Here is a 27,314-nt window from a genome sequence, read left to right as displayed (position 1 = left end):
CTCTGAATGATCTATCTCATTTTCTTTTGGTAGGTGTGGTATCCAGTTTCTTTTCATCTAATGCTTTTAAAATGATATACATTTCAATTGTTAGGGCTTGAACTTTTACTTCGTCATCGCTTAGAACCCCGATTGTGTAATTTTCTTTCACTATGCTGTCTAGTAGGAGATAGTCTAAGTGGTTTTATATCATTGACGCCTGCAATAAATATTGGAGAAGGTGTTGTTATTTTAAAATTGTATTGTGTCCCTTCACTACCATCATAGGATTCTTTATTTAAAGAACTTAACGGTTTGACATTGAAGTAGGAGGATTGAGTTATAAGTTACCTATTTTCATCTGTTTTAATTTATTTTGGTAATTTTCGGAACTATTTTTCTATAGTTTGTCATTTTTTATCTTGTTGCCTGGAAGTTCTTGGTAATCTTTGGTAATTTGATGTATAGTATTGTTGATTTCCTCTTGTTGTATTTATTGGGTAGTGTATACTTGTCGATATTGTATAACTGGTAGTGGTATTTGTCTGCGGTATTTATGACTGCGGTGTCATAACTGAATTAATTTGTCCTGTTTGGACGTATTGGGTGTTTTGGCCGATCTAATTTATTTGACTGCCTTGCAGCATGTGCATATTAAAGGATTCAAATCCACTTACCATTTTCTGTGCATTACTTTTATGGATATACAGAATATATAATTATTTTTAGCATGGTGATAAAAATCTAATTACTATATCTTGCTAATGTATTTAACCCTTACTTACTGATATCTCGATATCGGGCCAGGAGCGATGTTCACTTCGATTCAGAGCGAACGATGTCCACTCTTAAACAGCCAGCGGTTTTTTCCATTGACTTCAAATAATCATATATGTAATTAGTCCATTTTCGTATATTATTTTTGGATCCAGTACTATCGTTTCAGTTCTATCTTAAATTACACCAATCTGACTTTTCCTATTGATTTAACTTATTTCTTTAATTTCTTCTTCTTCTTCTTCTTCTTCTTCTTATTCTTCTTCTTCTTCTTCGTCTTCTCCTTATTCTTCTTTTTCTTCTCCTTCTTCTTTTGATGTAGATATACCTTTGTCTGTTTTCAATGTGTCTCCACTAAGTTGTTGTTCTTTCATTTTTTGTACAACGTAATTTTCAGGCTCTCACATATTTTCTGTTATAATTTTCCATTTCATCAGATTGTTTCATAATTCACATTTCTTTGGCGTCATTATTTTTTTTTATAAATATAAATATTAATAAATTAACAAAAGACAAACGAAAAGTTTAAAAAGCAACTAAATCGTGAAATAATACCAAACCAACATACTGCAATATAAAAGTAAAATATATTTAGCTTTGTGTATTTTACCGGCGTAACAATTATATTAAGTTGCATAAAAAAGAGTTAACCATGTATAACACTTTGTCTCTAGAGATGATTTTATAAATAAACCATCAAAATAACTACAGCGTAAACATAAATGTCAATTTCAAGCAATCAATGAATAGAAGTGCACAAAAGCAAGCTGTATAATTTATCCAGTGTACAAAAATGGAAATAAACGAAATATGAACTAAAAAAATGTTAGCCCATGTTTTCGTAATTCATATACAGAGTTCCAAATTTTGCTATAAATAAATAAATATTGTGCTACCTGGTTATTTCTAGTTAGTTAGTAACCTGTAAAATTATAAATTTCTATCTTGATGACATAACACGTTTACAGTGGATAATATTATTAACTTAATTTAAGTCTTATAAATATACAACGTAAAAGATCATGATCATAACCGAAATCCCAACTATTACTAAAAACAATAATGGAAATAAAAAAGCAGCTTTCCTTTAGGACAGGGTAACTCTATTGTATAACCGTCAGCCTCAGTTTTATAAAAATCTACTTGTATTCTGTCTTGTTGTATAGAACTGAATCTTGGACTATTAGAATAAAATGAACCGCCTTGAGGACTTCAAAATGTGGATACACCGTCTTAGTATTGCTAAAATATTTTGGTTCGATTACACAACGAATGACTCACAAAAAACTAGTGGAAGTAAGATCTTAGGGGATCGTAGGGGTAACCAAAAGAGATGATAGAATAATGATTGTCCAACTGAATAGAGGCAATATCAAAGTAAACATCATATGTCGCTATGCCCCACAGGTACGGTGTGAAGAACAGGAAAAGGAAGAATTTTGGAGCGCGCTTGATTGTGAAATGCTCAAGAATCTTGCAGAAGAAAAGTGTTTTATTGGATGTGATTTGAGTAGAGCAAGAGCGGAAGTAAAAAGAATTCATAAAAGTTTGGGAATGGGAGTAAGAAATTACGAAGAAAATAATGTTATTGACTTTGTACTGACATGGGATTTGGCTGTCATTAATAATTATGAACACTGAAGACCAGTATGTTATCTATAGTAGCGGGGGAAGCCAAAGTCAGATAGATTTTGTGCTGTGTAGAAAAAGTTAGATAAAAGAGGTAACCACCTATAAAGTGAGAAAGGGTGACGGTGTACTAGTTAACACGGACCGGTGATAGTGGATACGGAGATCAAAAAAGTAAATTGGTGGCAGTTAAAGAATAAGGATTAGGCAAGAGTAATTAAGAGTAGAGAGCTGAAGAGGTTGGAGAAAAAGATATGGTAAATGACTGGTGGGAAGACAACAATAAAAATGTGGTACGAGTGGGAGAAGAAAAGCTAGGAAAAACATCTGGTAATGGGCCTCCTAGAATCAAAGTGGAACGATGAAGTGCAACAGAAGAACTTAGTAGTGGAACGCTGTATCTACTACTAAGGGAAGATCGTCTGCACAGCTGTACGAAGGGTTGGAAATACCCGAGTGGATATTATACAGCATTGCTGAAGCAACTAATAAATCATCACAGGACTTGACCCGCGTGCGGCATATTAAGAGTGCGGATGGAAGAGTGTTAAGAACCGATGCTAAAATAAAGCAAAGATAGTATAAGTATTTTAAAAGGTTGCTAAATGAAGAAAACCACAGGAGAGACAGATGATGCGAGATCTTAAATATGAATATAATGCTGGGGATAGCGAGAGATGAGATTGTCGAGTCGTTAAATAGGATAAAGAATGGTAAGGCAATAGGACATGATAGAATATCTGTGGGGGTTTGTAAGGCACAAGGAGAGAAAAGGATTGATGTTTTGTGGCAAATTATGAATGGGATATATGAGGAAGAAAGGATGCCCAATGCATGGAGAGTGTGATGGTATCATTATATAAGGATAAGGTGAACATGTGGTCAATGCTTTTAGCGGATGATATCGTGTTATTAGAGGCCAGCAAAGATATATTAAAGGTATGGTTGGCGACATAGAATTGCTTGGAGAAAAATTAGAAAGACTAGGAGAATTTAAATACAAATGAGACACTAGATCAAGAAATTACCTACAGGACACAAGTTAGTTGGTTTAACTGGATAACTTGTGATCGAAGAATCGGGAAAGGAATGAAAGAAAAAATATACAGGAGTTGGTGTACGGCGGTAGGCGGTAAAGTGTGGCCTATAAAAAACATTCAAGAAAAGAAAATGAAATTAGCTGAAATGAAAATGTTACGGTATATGTTGGGTAAGACTATAAGGGACAGAATCAGGAACAATGTGATAAGAGAAAAAGCCGGCGTATAGTCTTAAAAAGGATTTAAGATCAAAGACTGTAATGGTTTGGTTATATCAGACGTAGAAATGAAAACTCTGTGGGACAAAGAATAGATCTGTTAAAAGTTAATGGAAGAAAAGGTAGCAGAAAACCAAGGAAAATATGGAAGGGCTGTGTGGCAGAAGATTTAAAACAGAAAGGTTTAGGTGAAGAAGACCAAATAGACAGAAATGAGTGGCAAAGAAGAGTAAAGAACAGCTATCCCTGAAAAAGGAGAAGCTAGTTAAGAAGAATAAGAAAATGACTTCAAAACTGCCGTTGAAATAGTTGACATTAACAAAGATGGGAACAAATGATGAGATTTGTCAACAAAAATTAAAATGTTTTTAAAGGTACAGAGTACAGCTTTTGTACCCAACTTTTGCATTTTGATGAAAATAAAGTCAGTTTCTGTAAATAAATAAACACAATTTTTGCCATTTTAACAATTCTCATGAAATCAATAAAATTAATTGCTCTTGATCAGCCGCTGTAAAATTTCCATTGTTAGAGAATAATCTTCAAAACCTATAACATGCAATTTTGATTTTGAGTCTTGGCAATAAATATGATTTATTTTAAATATGCATACATAACACTAAATAAAAACCTTCAGATTGCAAACGATCTCACCTCACAGCAAACGCATTGAGTGGAATTTGAAGCTAAGTGTAGTTTCGAGAAACGTACTTTACATAACAAGCATATTTAAACGTTGAGATCGTTTATTATGTAAAAGTTTAAATTTAAAGTTTTTTAGGCATATTTTAGGAATAAAGAAAATATATTGAATTGAAACTACAGTCGAGTTGATACAAATTTTAGTGGTCGCGCGCATAACTTAAGAGATTCGGTATATTCTAAAGAAAAAATGTTGAACAATTAATTAATTAATTAATAAGTTAATTATCTTAGCCACATTTCTTGTTTTAAAAAGCATACATTTCTTATTTGTACAACGTACAGGTTCTTGGTAAATCGGTGGTTCCCCTTCCCCCCAACAAGCGAGGGCTGTTATCAGCCAGGGGGATAGAAGTAGCAAACTATTTTGCATCTTTTTCGGTAGAAAAAATAGGTCTATTATCCCAAAATAGACATTTTTGCAAAAATCAGCTTGTTCGGGGGGTTCAGTGGCCTTTTCGTCTCTGACGACCGGTCTAATTATATTAGGTTTAAGATACTTATACGACCAAAACAAGTTGATCGTCACTCACAATGTCGCATAATGGCATAGTTGTCTAAGAAAAATAACATTTACTGATAACAAAGCATTAAACAATACATGACAAAATCGACGAATAATCCAAAATCAAAGAACTGTATACGTAAATTATCTATAGTTAAAGACAAATTGCGAAATTTAATAGTATCCGTAAATAAAAATCTCTTATTGTTTGTTCTAAAAGTTTTTTACAAAATATTAATTTTAGATTTTGCTTTGTTGAATGGATCTTAAAAATCTTCTTCCTCTTCTCCTTCATTTTGTATAGAAATATCTCCGTCCATTTTATAATGTGCTCTAGTAAGTTATCGTTCTATCGTTTTTATAATCTTTCCACTGATTGTCTTCCTATTGAGGAACCGTCGCACTCCGTCTTCTACTACACTATTTTTTGTCATTAGGCTTACATAGTTGTTCCATCTTTCCCTTCTATTTCTTGCCTAGTCCTTGATGTTCTCCACCTTGCATCTTCGCCGTATATATGTAGGTACTTCTAGCTCTATCCCGTAGTATCTTATCGATTTTTCTGAAGGTTTTCATCGCTGCTGTTTCTAGAATTATTTTTGCTGTATTCGCTTGATCTTCCACTTCTATTTCAAGATTTCCGTAGCTGGATAGTGTGATGCCTAGATATTTAAACTTCTTCTCTTCAGTCCCTTCACACATATTTTTATTATTTAGTAAGTATTTTTTTATTTTCTTTTATATTTAATTCTTTAATTAAATTGTGTGTATGTATTTACGTAAGTAAACTAATACGTTCGTGTAGACATCTCTCCTTATTAAGGGAGGCGAAGATTATTCGGCGTGCACACACATAGCTTCGTATTAGTATGACTGCTGTGCGGGAAACACTTAAATTTTAGTATAATCATCTACCCCCAATGTAAATAGACATTGCGCAGCATTAATTCATCATTACAGGTATACACTAGGAATCATTATACCATAAATTTTACATACATTCACAATATTCAAATTAATGGATAAATTTGCATTTAATTTATTTCCGAATTTAAATAATACTAGTACCTATAAATAAACATTTGGTAATTGTAAATTCGCATATTTATTTAGTACAATTATTCACAATCACTTTTGGCGAGTGGATTTAGTGTCCGCGGTCATATAAACACAAGCAAACAAACAACACCATCACTTTTTCTATTATTTGACTCTCCTTAAACTTAACCTGTTAAATTTTCTGGCCGTTATATTAAATTGTTGCAGCATACGTTGCAAATCGTCTACGTCGTCTGCATAGCAGAATATTTTATATTCTTTTTCTCCCATTTTATATTCTTTTTTAGTTCTTACGTTCTTTACTATTTCATTCATGACCAGGTTAAACAATAGAGTACTTGGGAATCCCCCCGTCTTATTCGATTGAAAGCTTCAATTGGATTACTTAGTTCTTCTTCGACTTTTACTTTTATTGTGTTCTGGTAGATGTTTCCGATCGTTTTGATTATTCCTAAATATGTGTTTTATAAAAAAACGTTTTAAAAAAAAAAATTTGGATAGTTTTCGCCATCATTTGTAGGAGTAAGATAAGTTGCCAATTCATTGTATAAACACCATGACAACTAACCTCAATTAGTGTAGGATACAAAATAATTTTTATTCTGTAATTTGTAATAATTTTGTTTATCGTAGTACCCTGATGATGCAAATAAAGATTTACGAAAGCTTGGTAGACTAAAAAGAGTATTTCTTTGTCATATCTTCCGCTGCATACCCAAATAGTTGTATTTGTTGTATACATATGGATGATACTAATAATAATAATAACAATTTGGGCGACATCTCAATGAGATCAGCCAAGAATATGTCGACAATACAGCTTCGAACTATTGGTTAATATTAGGAATGATGTTTCCCGAGGCTAAGAGTTTACTACTGGCCATTCAGGATCAGGTTATTCCAACTAAAAATTACCTGAAATATATTGTTAAAGATCCTATTGTCCAAAATGACAAATGCAGATATGGATGCTAAGCCCAAGAAACCATTAAACATCTTACCGGTGGCGGCCAGGCGTTTGTCGGTACTAATTATAAAGAACGCCATGACTCAGTAGGAAATATTATCCACACAGAACTAGCTCGCAAACTGGGACTTCTCCAAACCGACCATCTTCCTTATTATTAATACGTCCCTGACAGAATTCTTAAAAATGACAATAACAAGCTAAACTGGGACCGCACTGTGCCCACAGGCCAACCAGTGGCATATAATAGACCGGATCTCATACTAGTTAATAAACTTACTAGGCAAACACCACTTATTAATGTGGCGATACCCAACACCAATAATTCACGTGTTAAATACAACGAGCCAAGTACAGAGATCCAGAAATACCAATCAGGAGATAATTCTCAGTCAGTACCTATTATTCTATCTACTACTGGTCTTATTCCCAAAAACCTCATAAAAAACATAAAACAGCTGGGTCTAAATGAACATCTCTATAAGGCAACGCAGATAGCTGTACACCTCGCGACGTCCAGATGTGTACGAAAATTTTTGAGAGATACTCTAGCATACCAAGTCACCTAGGGCTTGATAACACGGAAAGAGTCCCACCAGAGCTCAATCTTTTTGATAACGTAGGTACCTGGGATGAGTGAATTTTCCCCATAGAGGAAAAGATTCAAAGATTCAGAATTTATTTAACTACGTTTACAAATTTTACATTTGTTTGTAGCAAGTCAATTATATGTATAAGTAAAAAAGATAATATATAACATACACAAAATACAATAGGAGATGAAAATACATTAATGCACATAACATAACATAAAATAAAACATAAAATATACAAAATAAGACATATACCAACATAGTGAGTACATCCATGTTCATGTTACTGCCTTGAAGTGATCAAAGTATTCACTAACAGAGTAAAAAGCAAACCTCAAAAGGTATCTTTTCAGACTTACTTTAATATGTAATGTAAACTGTATATATTATAGTCAATTGAGTTTTTTTGTGATTTACTAAAACGATACTTAACTGTTCTGATGTTATTTGCACCTCTTGTGCTATAGTTATGTAAGTCAGAGTGTTTAATTAAAGTATCAGAGTTTTTTCTACATTAACGCTGTATAGCCATAATGTTGGCAAGGGCATTATCTTATATTTAATAAACAATGGTTTGCAAGATTTTAAATAGCTAACTTTTGCAATTATGTTTATTGCTTTTTTTGCAATTTAAATATTGTTAGGGCATTGCAAGAGTTTCCTCACAGAATAACACTATAGCTTAAAAATGAATGAAAAAGAGAAAAGTACGTTATTTTCAAGGTATCAACACTTGTATCAAATTTTAATTGTCTGAGTAAAAATAAGGTATTAGAAAGTTTACCTTTGAGATGGTCAATATGGTTATACCAAGACAATGTATTGTCAACTGTTATGCCCAACAATTTGACATTATTTTTTTCAACATTCACATCGAAGATAGACGAAAAAATTAAATTTTGACTTTTGCTATCATTTAGTTTAAATTAATTACTATTTAAATGGGAATAAGCCACAATTAAAGGTTAAAATACGTTTATTGGCGTTTCAATTTCTACTTCGGAAATCGTTCTCAAAATAAAAACATTAGTAAATTTATATTTTAAATTTACTAATGTTTGTATTTTGGGAACGATTTCCGAAGTGGAAATTAAAACGTCAATAAACGTATTTTAACCTTTAATTGTGGCTTATTCCCATTTAAATAGTAATTAATTTAAAATGCCACAAGAAAATAGCTTCAGAACAACATTTAGTTTAAGTTTAGTTGCTAAGAACCATGATTGTGCATTGGAATTTACATACTCAGACGTGGTTTTTAAAACTGAACGATTTTTATCAGAAAAAACAAAAGTAGTGTCATCTGCAAATAAAACTGTTTTAAATGGAGCCATGAAATTGGGCAAGTCATTAACATATATTATAAATAATAGAGGGCCCAGTACTAATCCTTGTAGAACTCCATACTTTATCTGCTTAAATTCAGAGAGACAATTTCCGTACTTGACTGCTTGGTATCTATCCTTTAGATACGATGAAATTAGTTCCAAAGGAGTACCTCTTATACCGTAAAAATGCAGTTTTTTTAGCAAAATATCATGAGAAACACAGTCGAAGGCCTTTGAAAGCTCACACAGCGTTATGGCAGAGTGATTATGCTTCTCAAAGGCATCAACTATGGCACTCATCACATCTAAAAGTGCATATTATGTTGTAGAACGATCCTTTCTAAACCCATATTGTGAACTGGTAAAAAAGTTATTTGTTTCGAAGTACGATATAAGATGCTTCTTCAGAATTTTTTCGATTATTTTACTAAATATCTAAACGATGGAAATTGGTCTATAATTGTCTACAAGGTCACGATCGTCCTTTTTAAAAATAGAAACAATCTTGGAGTATAAATGAAGTTGGGAATATCCCGTTTGAGAAAATACTATTACTGAGGTGTGTTAAAGGTTTAGTAATTATTTCACTAAAATAGTGCTTTTGACAAAAGATGCGTTTAGCTCATTAGTATCCAAACAATTTGAATTTTTTAATATTTTTATAACTGTAGATACTTCTTGTTGATTGGTTGGAGACAGAAAAAATTAATTCGATGGAGCTGGAAATTTTTGATAGTTCAAAATTGTATCGTCTGGTGTATTTGGAAGGGATTTTATAATATTCGCAGCAATTTCAACAAAAAAGTTATTGAAAGCTTCACAAGATATGTTGGTTATTGAATTATGTAAACCATTTGTTTTATTTCGCTCATAGTTAATTACCTTCCAACACGTCTTTGATCTACTCTTTGAGATTAATATCAATTGATCATATGCCAGCTTTTTTGTTCTTTTCAACTCAGCATTGTAATGATTTCTATATATTTTATATTCGCTGTAATGTACTGGGTTTTTAGTAGAATCAGCCCGTATTTTATATGTTTGCAAATGATTTCTCATATTTTTTAAATTGTCATTGAACCAGTTTACCGGACATCTTCTGTCTTTGATAACCAGTTTTTTTAGTGAAAAATATTGAGATACTGCAAGATTATAATTATCTATTAGAAACGTTGCTAGGTAATTTACATCAAGATTATCGTTAAAAATGTTCCAGTCTAACACGGATAAAAAGTTTCGCATTTTTAAGATACCCTTCTGCGTAAAGGCTCTAGTGCCAACACTTGACTTTTGCTGAATTAATGTTAAGCTTATACTGATATACTGGCCGCGATGATCAGAGAAACAAGGTTCAAAAACATTTGCCCGCAACTGATCTTCAACATTTGTCATAATATTGTCTATACAAGCGGCAGATGTATCAGTAATCCTGGTATAGTCATGGATTGTTTGTTTTATTCCAAATGATGATATTATAGAAGTCAGCTCACTAGTTTTGGCCGTTTTTGCAATAAAATTAATATTAAAATGTCCCAAAATTATTACATTTAAATTTTCTTTTCATAATGGAACCTAATAAATTTTCAAAATTTGTAAAAAAAGACTTAAAATCATTACATTTACTCGATCTATACACTGCCAATACAACCGTGTTAATATCTGGTAGAACAATTCCACAAAATTCAGTTGTTTGTTCGATATTAAATTTATCACAGTTAATAGCTTCGAAGTATTTTTAACATATATTACAGTACCGCCGTTCTTTTGATTTTGACGTGACAACGTCTTAAATTAGGTTGTGGCTCGGAGTCATTCATGAAAAAGTGTAACGCCCGCTCACGTCTGTTACAGTGAGTCACCGAACGAGAGAGAGGCCCGCCGGACCGGCGAATGCCTTGCGTCTCTCTCCCACTCAAACATGATCGGTCCGCTGCGCGCGCAGCACTAGAGAATTAGGCGCGTTGAATCGGTGCGTGCTTCCGTGCTTGTGTCTCTGTCTTTCTCGAGCGTTCTTGGCGTTCAAGACACATTACAGCAGAAACACTTCCTTTCATTTCATATTTCTCCTATCATCGTCCTATCCTCAACAAAATCACTCAAATAGAAATTAGTTAAGTTTAAGTTTACATGTACAATGTTTTAGTAAACAAAATATATTTCTATAGTTAAAATTTGTGCAATTCTTATTTTCATTCAATTCCTTGTTCCTATTGTGCAATTTAATAATATTCATATCAATAAATATTCTACCGAGAAAAAGACGTTGTCACGTAAAATCTTCGCTCGTAAAACCGACTTTACAGGCAACCGATTTTTTCCTACAGAAACTGCTAGCAAGTAAATACCCATCGATGTTTATGTATCGGAGATTTGCTTCACTCTGCCAGTGCTCTGAGAAGCAAACAACATCGAAGGTAAATTCCAACAAAAATAAATCTATCATTTATACTTTATTTGCTAAACATTGAACATTAACATGGAACATACTCACCAGGCTTTCGCTATTCAACATGTGAATTAGTTTTTCAGGAACTTCTAAACTTCCTACGTCTCGATCTAGATTGTTTCCATTTGTGAGGACTGCTGCATTTTCACTACAGTTTTGTAAAGTCTCGATATTTTTGATTACAAAGGAGTTTTCTTCCCGTGTCTCTGCTGCAGGCACATCTGTAGCTGTAGTCAAAGTTATGAATTGTCGGATGAATGCGTTCTTTCCCGAAAATTTTTAATGGATTTGAATCTTCTTACAACAGATCCACTGGGCCATATAGATGGGTTGTATACATTGTCTAGACTTTCTAAAGGGGAGGATACTTTATTAGATGATTGCTTATTAGTTCTATTCCATTCCTCACAATCAAAACATATTTCAGGCGCCGTTTCGTTTAAAAAATCCTTCAAATCATTTGAATTCATATCGGCACCGATACGTAAAACGTGCAGATGTCCCCGTCGAGGGAGTGTATTAAAATTAGAAGAAATTTTGCTACCGAAAGTCGGTTTGTTGTATTTATTTATTTTATTTTGTGTCGGGGAATTCCTTTCGGAATCTCCTACCGGTTTTGTATTTGAACCAATATTTTGTTCAGTAGGTTTTTTTTCAGGTTCATTAGCCGACACAATTTTTTGCTCGTTTATTTTATATTTACTTTTTCTAGAATTTGTATTTGTTGTTGATGTTTTGATACAATCTGATATTTTACTGGTAGATGGCGGTACATGTTGCAAAATGGAATTAGTATTTTGTAGTTTTAACAATAATATTAAATCTTCTTGTTCTTAAGTTCTTTTTTCAAGTTGATAAGAAAGTCTACTTACGATTTCAAGTTCTTTTTTAATAACGTCATAATCTTTCGCAAGCCTCCCACAATCACAAGATAAATTTTCACTCGTGTCATGAAATTTGTCTTCTTTATCACTGTCTATTAGGTTCGTAGCTTTATCACTAAGTTTATTTACATAATGTATTAACTGAATGTTTGTCACTGTCACTGGTAACTTAAAATTAACTAAAATATCCACAAGTTCGTTCTTTTTCATTTTATTTAATTCCGTGGTAATGATGACTGTTAAACTACTAGCCGCCATTTTGAAACTCTACTCTACATATATTAGAGATAATAATATCAACTATAAGATAACTATATCAATTATTGTGTGCTTTTGAAAAAATCTCTAATTTTACATTTTTTTTCAGATAAGTAATAATTGGATAATGGGTCCAGAACTGTGTGACATGTGGACCTCTATAGACGTTCTTTGTTGTACAGCCTCAATTTTACATTTAGTGGCCATAGCTGTAGACAGGTAAGAAAAATAAATTACTATTTTTACATGTCAATAAGTGTAATTGGGTCGAAAAAGTAAGCAATAAGTAAGTTACGAGAAATAGTCACTCTATATACAAATACTGTATGTGTATTTTGTAATCCTAATAGACCCTAATAGACGCGTTATGTACCTACGACATATATATATATATATATATATATATATATATATATATATATATATATATATATATATATATATATATTTATATATTTATATATATATATATATATATATATATATATATATATATTTATATATTTATATATATATATATATATGTATATATATATATATATATATATATATATATATATATATATGTATATATATATATATATATATATATTTATATATACGTATATATATATATATATATATATATATATATATATATATATATATATTGTTATGATGTATTATTTGTGAATGATGAGCAATGAGTATTTTTAATAATATAGGGTTTTTATCGCGGTTCTCAAAGAATTAGTTTGTAAGTACTTTTTTAAATTATCTTTATTATATCTATTATGAAACACACATATATATCTAACCTAGCCAATGTAAATTTAAAATAAACTATCTTTAAATTGAAATTCTTATGAAACTAATTAAATTCTATAGACAATGTAAAATTTAAACAAACTATCTTCAAAATTTAAATTGTTATGACACTAACTAAATTATATTAACAAATTTTTTACCTTTCTGTCACTGAATGCCTAAATGAACTGTTTTCCACTGTATAGATTATAATCACCACTCAATGTCTTCTTCGCAGCTTCGGTTATCCTTGTTTTTATGAAATTACTTTTTCCAATCATCAGCTTCCACCAATTTAAGGTATTTTTCTTCACCAGCATTTATAAACCACCAAGCAAACCAGCAAACAGCATTTATATTTATTATTCTTTTCAATATACCAATATCCAATCACCAAATATATTATTTAATTTTAATTTGCAATTAATACTTCTTCCATTATCCAATCATCATTTATAACATAACATAATTTTTAATCTTCAATAATATTTTCTTTATACTGTTTCTTAATCTTCATTTAACTCACTATATTGAACAATTGTAACTGATTGACTGACTCTAACTAACTTTCATACTAAAACTGGCTTCATAGTAACTGTAACTCATAACTGATTGACTAGCTGAATGGACTGCACCTCTTGAATCCAAATCACCGGGTATTTATATCTTTTTCCATGTTCCAGAATCATCTAGCAAGAAATCATGTTCCATTTGTTCTATTAAATACATGTCTGAATTTTTTGGAAACAGTATATGTTCGATCCACAGACATAACCATTATTCCAGAATGTTCGACCGTAAACAAAGGTCAAATTCTGTAATCTGGAGAATTCTTTAATTTTCTATTGATAATTTTGTTGACATTTAGGCTTTTCAGATCAGAATAAACACTTAAATCAGTAACTATATATAAATTAAACATTTTAAACTAACCTTATTATTATAACCCCATTTTATATTCCTAATTATAAATTTCTATCTGTCACTTTAAAGAGTATGTATATCTGTCTGTCACTCAAATGTATAGTTGGTTGCCTAGTCACATGGCTTACTTAAATATATCTACCACATTATAATTACTAAAATACAACTTTTTACAATTATTATATGCTAATTTATTAAAAATGCCCTCACATAAATATATTTTTATAAAATTCTCTAGTATATAACTTTTTAAAATAACCAAATACTTTTTATATCTAATATTATGTAATGTGTAACTTATAAATTAATTTCTGTAAACACCAATCATATCAATATATATAAATATATATATATATATATATATATATATATATATATATATATATATATATATATATATATAGTGAATAATAAAAGTAAAATGTAATGGCATGTCTCGCAAAACAGAAAACCAAAAAAGGTATATCGATGGAAGGCAACCGTATACCCATATTTCTGACTATTTGTCGTCTTCTAGGTTATAAAGCCAGTCTTTTGCCACTGGGCTACGGCCGTCCGCATGAGGTAACTGATTTGCATGCATGACAAATCAGACCAAAAATATATTTGAACCACAATTAGTTATACGTTAAGGAACATGAATTGTTCTGTGAGTTCTGACACAGTGAACGGGGAGAAATATGGAAACAAATTAACTGAAGCAATTCAGGAGATTGGATTATTTCATTAACAAGCTTAAAAATAAAAATTAATTCTAATTTAACTATTCTGGTAAATGAGAATTCAGATTCAAAAAATTGGATTATAATATAATAAGAATATGGTCTGGACATTTTATAGTTAAAAAAAGGGAAGCCAGATCATAGTTCAATTTTCAAGTTGAAAGCGGACAAGAGAAAATTATAATTTTTAGACATGCAATCCTACGAAAATCTCCAGTATGCCTCTTAATGAAATCAAGCTATTTCATAGTGTTGTTGCATATAAGATCTATATGCAAATTAATGGAAAAATTTCTCTGAAAAACCACACCTAGATCTGTGACAATATTTACCCTCTCAATCAAAATATTATCCAAATTATAATTAAATACCATAGGCTCAAGAGATCGTTAAATTGGAGTACCAAACATTTTGCAATCTGATAACATCATCAAGAAAAACTGTTAAGAGAATAGGTTACAAATGGGTACTACAGGGCTAGGAAAGTATTCAGTTGAAGAAAAGTTCTTTAGTTTGACACACAAATATCAGTCTGGCATATAAATATTCAACTAGTAAAGAAAGTTGCTCGACACTCCAAAAAAAATTCCAGTTTATGCAATGATCTACCCTGTCAAATATGCTTTAGACAAGTCACTATATATGAAATCGACCTGAAAAATGTTTTTAATGCATTTATATGAGTAATTAGTGTAAACTTGTAAAAGTTAAACTACCAGGCCAGAAACTAGAAACCATGCTAACCAGTATGAAGCTGATTCTTCAGATTAACTGTCAAAAAATCAGTCAGTAAAGCCTCGAAAATTTTATGTATAGCAGAAAGAATTGTAATGGACCAATAATTAGAAATCAATGATTTAATGATGAAATCAATTAATAGATTGTGATGGAAGGTGACCCTTAAAAAGAGATTTTTTTAATAATGCATAAAGGGAATGCACAATTCCTTAAAAATAAGATAGGATACTCTATCCGAACCAAGATCTTTATTGGTATTAAGACACTGTAAGCATGTTAAAATATCACAAATTTTAATAGTTAAGGAGTAAATATGGCTGTGACTGATATCAGGTCTTTGACTTCACTTGTCTAGACAGGAGAAAAAATATTGTGGACACTACTAAAGAAATTGACAAAAGCATTGATAATGACTGCAGCTCACTAAAAACAGAATCGTTTAACTTTCTGCAACTTGGAATATCAAAATTATTCTCCTTACATTTGTGTGGTCAGCAAGCAGAAGCAGACAAGTCAAGTATGAAAAAGATCAATACTTAACATGGAAACTTTCCTGTATCCGCAGTAGATAATTTTTTTATGTAGGTACCTATTTTTAATAAATAATAATGTTTCTCAAAAATTGACTTGTCTCTTTCTGAACACTGACCACACAATCTAACCTTTACAAAATTCATCATTACCTCTCTTCAGATATTTCATTATCAAGTTTTCAATCTACTTCCCCATGGCAGCGCTGATTTTGGAGTTTTTTCAAGCAGCATCTGAAAACAAAATTAATGTACATTCATAAATTAAACAAATTAATTTCAGCTTTAGTTAATTATACTTTGCTTATTGTGCTACTTTAATAAATCATCATTTAAAAGCGTAAGTTTAAACAAGTTAATTTTAAGGTGCAAAGTGCCATAGTTTTAATGAATCTCGCATGAACTAGAAGAATATGAACCCAACAATTGATATTTATTTCTAATGACCAAGTGAGCAGTAATTTGATACTTAAAAAAACAAAAATAACAGTGTAAGTGTATAAACAAAATATACAGTCATGTCTAATACAACAAATATTTATGTCATATCTCTAGTTGTAGTTCTTGAAGCAACCTCATAGCCACACCTTAACATTTGTAAAGTTAGTAAATTTTGCCATCTAAATTACATATATGACATAGCTAACCATAGATGCTTCATTGGCTATATGTGGCCGGCTTAAGCTGTAGTGTAAATTCTTAAATTCACCTTAAATTGATTTATATTAACAAGATACAAACCTTTTGGCTATATCTGTGTCCTCAACAGCTTTTTTTGATTTTTCTCTAGCCAACTATATGTTTCTTGAATTTTATTGCTGATCAGTTTCTTAAGGCTTCTATTAATAATTTTGTCAATGATCTCAAAGTGTAGGACTTAGTACCGATCCCTGAGGTACGCCATCAGTTTGAGTATAAGTAGAAGATAAAATACCGTTGACAGAGACTCTGAACGATCTAGAAGATAGAAAATTTCGTATGAAGTTAAATATATTACCATTAATATTAAGAAGGATAAGTTTGTTTAATATACATTGCCTACTTATAGTGTCAAAAGCACCTTCAATATCAAATATGGCATAACATTGTTTTTTGCGAAGATAAAAAACCTTTAAAATTTGAATAATATGGAGTATTTTTTTAGAACCAAAGTGAAAATATTTTCCACGGAAAACGTCTTCAACTTTAAGTTCTCTGTGTGAAACAAGAAGGGTTCTGGCATCTGATGGCAAATGAGAAAAATCAGAAACTTCTTTATGATTTTTTAATAAATCACCTGGTATTTTGCAGGACAAAGCCCAGTTACATAATTTATTGGAAAAATTAAAAGTATTTTGATAAGCTTCTCCAGAATTCTCGTTATAACTATATTTAGACCTTTCTTCAGTTTCATTGAAAGAAGAGCTTTGTTGAGGATCTAAACAAGAATGGTCGTCCACGTGCTTCATTTGGATTATTTTATGTACTTAACATGATGTTAGCAAAAAGTTTAAATCAGAAGTATTGTAATCTGAACTATTTGAACTGAAACTTTTATCAAAATTATCAGTTAGAGGTTCCGAAGAAAGGATTGAAGAAGATGGAATATCGAGATTATTAATATTTTCAACAATATTCTCTACATTTTAGGAAGAATTACATTTACGTTTTTGTAATAAAATAAAAAACCAAACTCGGAAGTAACGTAGCAAATGGTAACAAATCTTTAACAATATACTATAACCAAAGCAAGCATCAAAAAGAGTTGCTAATTCACACCATTTGCGCAGTATATTGTTTAAATAGTATTCTTTTATTTCTTCGAAAAAATTGATAAAAATCATATTTTTACTTATTAGAATTGGCAAACTTATGTCATCTTAATAACTAGAATAATAAAACAATTGTAAACAATTAGCTAGATATAAAAGATTTTTACACTTTACCTAAAAACAGAGACATGTTTTGATTATTAAACTGTACAATTTTTAATTAACCATGATTTAACCTTTTCGCTTTTAATTAGTTTAATAACGTAAATAATTTACTATTCTATTAAAATATTTGCTATTTGATCCCATAGTTGGTAAATGTCGGATGATCAGAAAATGTCCGGGTACGGACGTCCAGCGAACGTCCATATTTAGTCCACCCGAAGTATGTCCCACTTCGTACGTCCGTTTAACGTCCATGGACGTTAGGACCAAAACTGGACGTATTTTGGGCGTGTGTTACTGGGGCATATTTCATTGCGATAATGGAGACATATCAGTGTGTCTTCAGATTGCAATGGTACCCAGTAACCTCTATGAGATTGGCTATTCCCAGAATGTTTTTTTTTTAACTAGTGCTGTCTACATCTCCAAACAACTCTATTTAATTTGTCTATCTATCAGTAAGACTCGTTGTTTACTTTTAACGTATGGTCCTAAAGTTTTGGGAAAAATTTCACCTGGTCTGATTGAGAAGCAAAATGCATTTAACAGAGAAGGCCATGGAATTGAAATGTCATCATTTATTGACATTTAATAAACAAAGCAGAGTATTTTGGTTTGTGCTCCGCAAAATGTCTTATAAAATTGATATTCGTCGAGGTGTTTATAATATGGTTGGGCGAATGTCGAAACGAGATAGTGTTAATATTTATCGAGATCAAAACATAAGCAAATCGACAATTTATCGCACAATCAGAGAATGTGAAGAAGGGATACCATGTGTTAACTTGCGTAAAAGTGGCCGACCGCGGATTTTGAACCATATAAGAGAGGCAAGACTGATTGAAGCAGCTAAGAACAAAATTGGGGTCTCACAGCGAAAACTGGCCAGAAGATTTCATGTTGGAAAGACTACAGTATGCAGGACCCTATCTAGTAACAATATTATTTACCGGAAAAGAAAGAAAGCTCCAAAATACACAGAGGATCAATTAGAGAGAATTCCGAGATGTTGCCACGCGTTAAGGCGAGTGCATTTTGTCAACAAGTTGATCGTGATGGCGGATGAAAAATATTTTACTTTGTCCAACTCTGAGATGAAGGGTAACGATGGGTTTTGCACGAACGATTACGAAAATGTACCTGATGAAATAAAATTCAAAAGTAAGAAAAAATTTGAGGACAAAATTTTGGTATGGTGTGCAATTTCTGAGGCTGGCTTTATTTCACAGCCCTAAGTTAAGACGCCGCATATATACAAAAATTAGAGAAATTGACGCCGAGGTCGTCCAAAGGATGATGCAACGTGTCATGGGAACTATTAGGCAAGTCGAAAATAATGGTCCCTTGTCTGTCATTTGAATTTTGATTTATAATAAGAATAGTTAAGTTAAATTGTTGAATAATTTAATAAAAATATAAGATTATTGCGGTCAGAGTTATATGCTTTTGAAATTTTTCCCAAAACTTTAGGACCATACGTTATATATGTATAGATGTAATATTCGTTAACTATAACTATTACTATTACATTTTAAATTAATTTTCTTAAAAATATAGGTATAACCAAACTATATATTGCAAATGTCAAGCCATAAATATCATCTTATTCAGCATAATGAATACGCTGTCAAAAAGCCGTATAAATTAAAAAATATTTGGCCTACCCTAAATATGATTTTGTTTTTTAATAGCTCTATATAAATATTACTGTTTGATTTGTATTAATAAACTAATAAATAGAATATTTATTCTCAATGCTTTATTATATTATATATTATAATGTTTTAACTAAAATTGAAAAGCAAATATATTAAAAACACGGTACTGATCCATTACCACCTGTTGTAAATCTGTGTAAACTGAATTTTTCAGCGTTTACTTATATAATAGAATTGAGGTAGTAATATATAAAATTACACTGTCATTCTTTAATCTCTTCAACAACTTGTTCAGCTACAACACCAGGATTTGTGAAAGTTAGATTAAATAAAATTGGCTTTACTTTAAAAAAAGTTTTCAGTGTTATACAAGGATATTTTTCTTATACAACTTTCTTGAGCAATGTTTAGCTGCATACCTAAACATTAAATCACTCCGTAAATTCTACCTGAGTCTCATAAATCTGTGCAGTATCCCTGGATTTTATCTTATTTCCGACATGTCTTGTTAAAACTTTGGAAGACAACTACTGTTTGCTTTATTTTCTAACCATCCCAATTAGTTAGATAACTAAGAAGTCACATAGTTGTCGTAACTTTAAGTTATCTATATATAGCATGTAACCATACTTCAGTTGCAGCAAAATATTAACTCGGAACAAAGGAAACCACTACAATAACTTGTGATGAGGCTGTTCGAGATTTAAAAGTTGTTTTCAACAACTTATTTATTCCTGAAATGCAAATTATGTTAGTATGTTTCATATTCATTTTATTCCAATAGAAAAACTTGCGATTAATAAAAAACTTGACGCAATTCTTATCTCGTACTTAACTGTTTTATAATCTGATCACTTTCTAGAAGTATAATAATATCACTAACTAAATGGTATTATATATTTTTAATTGATTTGTTGCAATTTACACTATACTTAATATATAAAGAGAATAATCAGTTAATCTCTTAATACTTCTGGCTGTATGTTTAAAACCTTTTTTCTACTGGTTGGTTGAATAATTATATTCTTAAATAACACTGAGGAACTGCAATTGCGTTGTCTTAAATCTGTGACTGTCAGCTAATGGACAAATATTTTGTTTACTGCAAGTTTAATTGCGGTCATACACATAATTGTTTAAGCAACGAACGGTAATTATATATTAAAACAAATATTTTTGTTTTTTTCTGGAGTGTTGAAACAATAGTCAGCTATTATATTTACATAGATAGGGAGGCGAAAATCGATAGAATGGCCTACACGATCTACTGATCTGACCCCAAAACTTAACCCTCTGACTTAACTGACTTAAGAACACGAATAACGCTTTAGATTAGATCGGTCACACCTGAGTGAGAGTTGCAACGTTAGAAGAAATTTCTATTTAAGATTAGTATGTTGCCAAGACGGTCGTGGTAAAAATTTCAGTGTGTTTTTTTGTACTCAGATAATTTACTAATTAAAATATAGAATCCTATATCTAGAATCAGCTGAGGAATCTATAAATATTGAATAAAATATAAATATATATATATATATATATATATATATATATATATATATATATATATATATATATATATATATATATATATATATATAGTAGTCCAAAATTTTTTGACTAGTTTGGAAAAAATATATGTAAATACTTTTCATAAATACTTACACATTTCACAGAGGAATCCTCTTTCTGCTCGTGAAATGTGACTGAAATCAAGCCTGCAGCGACGACTGTTTTAACATGTCGTCCTTCATTTTGTTTTTAACTTTCAACGTATTTAGTAATTTTAAAGTGTTTTTTTAACAGTAATTTTTAAAGTGTAATTGCAACTTCAGTATATCATGTTATTTAACGTTGTTGTTTCTGCCACGAATCTTACATTCGGACCTTGATAAAGGTGGCAAAAAACCACCGAAAGCTTGGATTCAGAATAAATAGTACGCCTTAGCAAAGCTCTGTTTTTATTGACTACCACACCCAAAAAGAAAAAAGTATTTACATATATATATATATATATATATATATATATATATATATATATATATATATATATATATATATATATATATAAATATATATATATATATATATATATATATATATATATATATATCAAATTTATAGCGTAATCCGCCTTTGAGTTCCCGTTCGCCAAGCCTGTCTATTCTGCCAGTCTTCTTCAGATAGATTTCTTGCTGACATTGCTTTTGAAATTTCTTGCATCCTTGTTGTTGGTGGTCGTCCTCGTTTTCTTTTCTCTGGTGGTATCCATTCTAATATTTTTTTTTTTTGGTAGTCTTTCTTCCCCCATACGTCTAACATGTCCGTACCATGTTAATTGTTGTTTTTTGATGTCTTCTATAATTGATCTTTGTACATTTATTTCATTTCTTATGTCCTCATTTCTCATATGTTCTAATTTAGACTTTCCCGCTGCTCTTCTCCAAAAATCCATTTCAACTGCCAATAGGTTAACTTTAAGTTTTTGTAATAACTGCCATACTTCTGAGCCATAGACGATTACTGGTTTCAATATGGTATTATATATCCTTTTTTTCGTTTCTTGTCTTATATTTTTCTGCCATAGTACTAAATTCAATGCACCTATAACTCGTCTTCCTTTGGTTATTCTGTCTTTTATGATCATCAGTTCTTCCTGTCCTTGTTAGTTTTACCCCCAAATATATACATTGATCGCATTTCTTAATTTTACCGTCTTCTAAGTCGAGGTCATCTGTAGTATTTTCTCCTCCTATGCAAAGATATTGCGTTTTTTGTAAATTTACTTCGATGCCTCATTTTTTGTACTCTTTCATTAGTTTTCTAACCATATACGCCAGGTCTTCCTTATCTTGGGCAATAACTACCTGGTCATCTGCATAGTGCAACGTGTATAACATTTCATCCCCAATAGACAGCCCCATTCCTTTACACTTCTTTTTCCAGTGCCTGAGTGCTTCGTCGATACATATATATATATATATATATATATATATATATATATATATATATATATATATATATATATATATTAGAAGTGATTATTTCGACCAAATACTTCAATGTCAGTTTTTATTTGCAAAATCTTTTAAATTCTGTAAGTGCTTTAAAATGTATTTGTACGCCATTTTTTGTAATGTTCAAATTGTTTTTAGTTTACTCCTGAGGAAGCTTTTAAATAAATAGCGAAATATTGAGTAATTTAGAAAAAAGAAAGATTTTTATTATAGACCACTATACCCGATAATTTGAACGTATTTATATATATATATATATATATATATATATATATATATATATATATATATATATATATATATATATATATATATATTTATATATATATATATATATATATATTTATATATATATATATATATATATATATATATATATATATATATATATATATATATATGTATAGGAGATAAACAACAACCTTGCTTCAGTCCTTTCATTACCTGAAAACCATTAGAAACCTTATTTCCTATTTTACCTTTTGATATTGTGTTGTTATATAGATCTTTAATAGCGTTGATTAGTGGAACGCTGATACTGGTTTTCTCCAATACTTCTCACAATTTCGCAACAGGCACGGTGTCATATGCTTTTGTTAAGTCTACTAAAAGTAAATGCACTTCTCGAGATCTCAGTGTTCTTTTCTCGAGTATTTAGAATAAGCAGAAAATACTATCTATTGTGGATCGTCCTGCTCTGACTAAAAATACCAATCGATATTTGCAGCGTTTAGGAGCGTTTGTTCACTCTATATACTTCTGTATGTATTGTATAAGATAATAGTTTTTATTAAACATTTGAATTATTGAAAGAATATTAAATAAAAATAAAGATACTTAACTGAATAACAAGATGTCCAACCCATGAAAAGATACTTAGCAAACTCTAAATTTTACCAGAACGTGGTCGACTTGCAATGTTTTCAAAGATACCAATCGTCACCAAATCACCTTTTTTTGACTTAACTTCAACTAATATTTTACGAATTTGTGCCCATTTTGGTTGAAGGGAAAAAAGCTTTGACTTAAACGGTTCGCTGTGTTGAGAGAGTTAATAGCAAATTCTCTCCATATTTGAGGCATTGTCGAAGAAAAGTGAAAATACGGTATAAGCAATACACAACTATTATTGCGAAATAGATAAAAATTTCTAAAAGTTGTATTTTAAAAATTCTATTTGTAATCGTTCTTTTATTTTAAGGTCCAGGAATTTGTTGGTAACTTATTTTTAATTTTTAAATAGTATGGAACATTATCCAAAACTGTAACAGATGAATTATGCAAACTTGAAAGCAGTTTTTTTAGCCATTTCACAAATATCTTGGTATTCATTTTATCGTGTAAATCAACCAATTTTGATTTTGGTGATAACACAAAATCCACTTCAATAATAAAACCATGTTTTCCACCCGCATGCAGTATAATATGTCTCTTTCCCTCAGTATTGATTTTTTGTATGGATTTTATACTCTCGTCCTGCAAAATCCGTTTTATTCCTCCTTTAGCAAAAATCCACTTTTCGTTTAAATAAACAAAGGTAGCGTGTTTTTTTTAATTATAATAGTTTCTTAAAAACCTTATTCTTTTGTGAACGACACTAGCTCTTTTACACAAGGCTTTTCTATTATTTTTCATTTTGAACCTAAACCCAATCTGTTTAAAAACTCTCTAGAGACTTACCCTGGAAATTTCGAATTTATTTCTAACTTTTTATTTTTTAACACCGCCTCTACAAAAACATTTTTTTTTGTTTCTTTTCGCGCATTTTATATATAATATGTCGAATCTTAAAATTACAACCCAGGAAGATCTTTAGTCTAAGGGTGTGGTCTAGGTTTATATTGTGGAACCTCCACTTTACTATTTACAGTTTTTCTGTTTTTTTTAAACTGACTTGAGTTTTGTCTCACTAATACACAATGCATCACATACAGGTTAATATACGGATTGGACTCAGTAGTTGCATAGGTCCCGGTCGTAAAACTTGTTAGTGACAAAATAAAAAGATTGATAACATTTTGAATCTAAAGACTAACAAAATATTTTTTTCTAAAATCAACCGTTAAATAAAATATTTTAGAAATATAATGCTCGTATATTATAATAAAAAGACATTGTTTTTTATCAAATTAATTTTTTTTTCAAATTGTAACAAGAAGAAATTTAGAAAAAAATGGTACTTAACAAGTTTTTTATGCGTCTTAGTTAAGGAAATAAAAACCTGTTAAGAAACTATAAAGACACGTAACAGGTTATTAATCACTGGGTCAAGTTAGCATAAAATTGTTTAGTTTAAGATAACTTTATTTGAGCAAAGTTTATAAGAAAACAAGAGATGAACAGAATTGAAACAACAAATGAACATAAAAAACCTAATACCTAATAGAACCTACAAACTTTTTAAAATGTACCTAACAAAAAATAAAAATTAGGAAAGCAGATTAATGAACTAAGGGCTCAAATATTCCACCTCCTTGTGCTAAACAGTAATCAAATCTCTCATACAGATTTCTCCTCATATTTTGGAGTAGGGCTGATGTAATGCTTGCTAAAAAATGAAGTATTTTTGCCCTTGATTCGACTAGGTTTGTGGCCCTTTTAAACTGATGCCTATAAATGTTTCCTTTGAGAAAACCCCAAAAAAAGAAATCGTTAGGCACTAAGTCACAGGATCTTGCGGGCCATTTAATTGTACCACGTATACTTATCAGTTGATCAGAAAATGTTTGAAAGAATAAATCAATAGTTGCTCTAGAGTTGTGAGCCGAACACCCATCCTGTTGGAAATAAAACTCCTGAAAATTAACGGGAAGGCGTCGAACTGCCGGAATAATCTTATTCTATAAAAGTTGTAAATATTTGGGTCCGTTTAAGTTTCCATCGATACAAAATGGACCGAAAATATGGTCGCCAAACATCTAAGTCCACACATTTTACTTTTGCGGATGCTGCGTTCGCACTGCAACACCGAGGTGCTTATTTTTTCGAGAATAATACTTTGATCTCCATCCGCCTAAAGTTATCTTCCAGAAACAGTTCTTGTGTTAGTTGTATCTTAAAACAGTAATAGCCATTCCTTTTGAGAACTTGCTGGACAGTTCGTTCACGTTAACTTTCCTAGCAATTTGTACACTATTTCAGGGTTTACTAGCTTCCACAAAAGCACAAATATCAATATCCCTGTTTTGACGTTCCTCATCGACAGGTCTAACACGTGGTTCATTACCTTCATGACACTTTTTACAACTGTTTACACATCCCGAAGTTTGAAAATGTTTAATGTTAATTTTAACTGTTTTAACACTTGGTGGGGGTCTATTTTCGAAGGCAACAATAAATAAATCAATTACTTCGCGTATCGAATCACCCTGAAAGTACCATGTTACAAGTGACAATTACGATAATTCGTACCTACTGTGAAATAAATATAGAGGTGGAAACGTGTAACATGTCACAGCGATTGTCATCGTGTTGTATGTTCAATAAAACAATGTAGTGATCTGTATACAGGCTATAAGTATGAAAAATGAATGATGATAATCTCTCAGATATCACTGATCAAAACCACATTAAAATCTAGGTAATAACTAATCTAGTTGTATCAAATATTTTACAGGTATAAAATAAAAATATGTTTGAAAAATCTAAATCTATTCAAAACGTTTTTAACACGGAACTCTCTTTAGTGTTAAGCAAAAAATGTAAAACTGCTAAACAAACAAAAATTTCCATCTAAAATTACTTGTATCATATTTTTATTACTAGAGCAATTTACTTTCATATAGCATTTTTCATATAAAAATGCTTGCACGTCATTTAAGATTTACGACGTCAGAACCCCAGAGCGTTGCCAAAACATCAGAATAGTTAATAAGTGAGGAATTTTTAAAATGTCAACTATTTGTCAAACTATATTATTAACAGTAAATACACTTAGTTCTAAGACCACTGCAATACATAAAAATATATTTTAATACAAAATTATATATTCTAAATTTTAAACTTACCTCTTTTAGGACTTTAATAGTAAAAACGTCCCTCCATTATTTCTTTCTCAAAGTAATATATCTGATGTGAAAGCTTATCAGCTTTATATAACCTATTTATTTATTTTTGCGTAGCACAATCACAATACACAACAATAATTAGTTTTTAAAGCTATTAATCTGAATTTAATATGTATTTATAAATACAATTTATTAATATATAATATATTATGATCAAATTGTGTAAGAAATCAAAACATAAACAAAATTCTTACTCCAAAAAAGCGGCAACACTTCAAACAATTTTGCCACACGCTGAACTGTCAATAAAATTTGAAGTATTCGCATATCAGTTGCGTACTATTGTCAAATCCATTTAATTAAAATTATTATTTTGTAGAATATTAGACGTAAAGAGTTATTTCATAAAATTTATATTAATATTAATAACAAATGTTTTTGGTTATTTAATCAATATAATTCTAAAATTTCCAATAGAATGATGATTACATTTTTCTGATTATTACACCATGTTGACGCCTATGAAGGATCGGGCAGTTCCGTATGGGTTTTGTATTATTAGCTGTGAAAATTTCAACTCTAAGGTTGACGTTCTGGAAATTTTAAATATAAGTGACGTCACTTTATATAA

At 30.6% G+C, this 27,314-nt stretch overlaps 1 protein-coding gene across 2 annotated transcripts in view; it reads left to right on the top strand.

Moving 5' to 3' along the window:
• Positions 1-27,314, top strand: part of LOC140441434 (5-hydroxytryptamine receptor-like) — a 2,088,213-nt gene that overhangs the window by 2,038,003 nt on the left and 22,896 nt on the right. For both annotated transcript variants that reach the window (XM_072532163.1, XM_072532164.1), the window contains one exon: positions 12,495-12,604. In XM_072532163.1, the coding sequence (XP_072388264.1) occupies positions 12,495-12,604 (110 nt within the window). The remainder of the gene's footprint in view (positions 1-12,494; positions 12,605-27,314) is intronic.

The sequence above is a fragment of the Diabrotica undecimpunctata genome, chromosome 5 (genome assembly GCF_040954645.1).
Source record: "Diabrotica undecimpunctata isolate CICGRU chromosome 5, icDiaUnde3, whole genome shotgun sequence".
NCBI classification, from domain to species: domain Eukaryota; kingdom Metazoa; phylum Arthropoda; class Insecta; order Coleoptera; family Chrysomelidae; genus Diabrotica; species Diabrotica undecimpunctata.
Note: the sequence above shows the minus strand (reverse complement) of the source record. Positions and strands in the feature narration are given on the sequence as shown.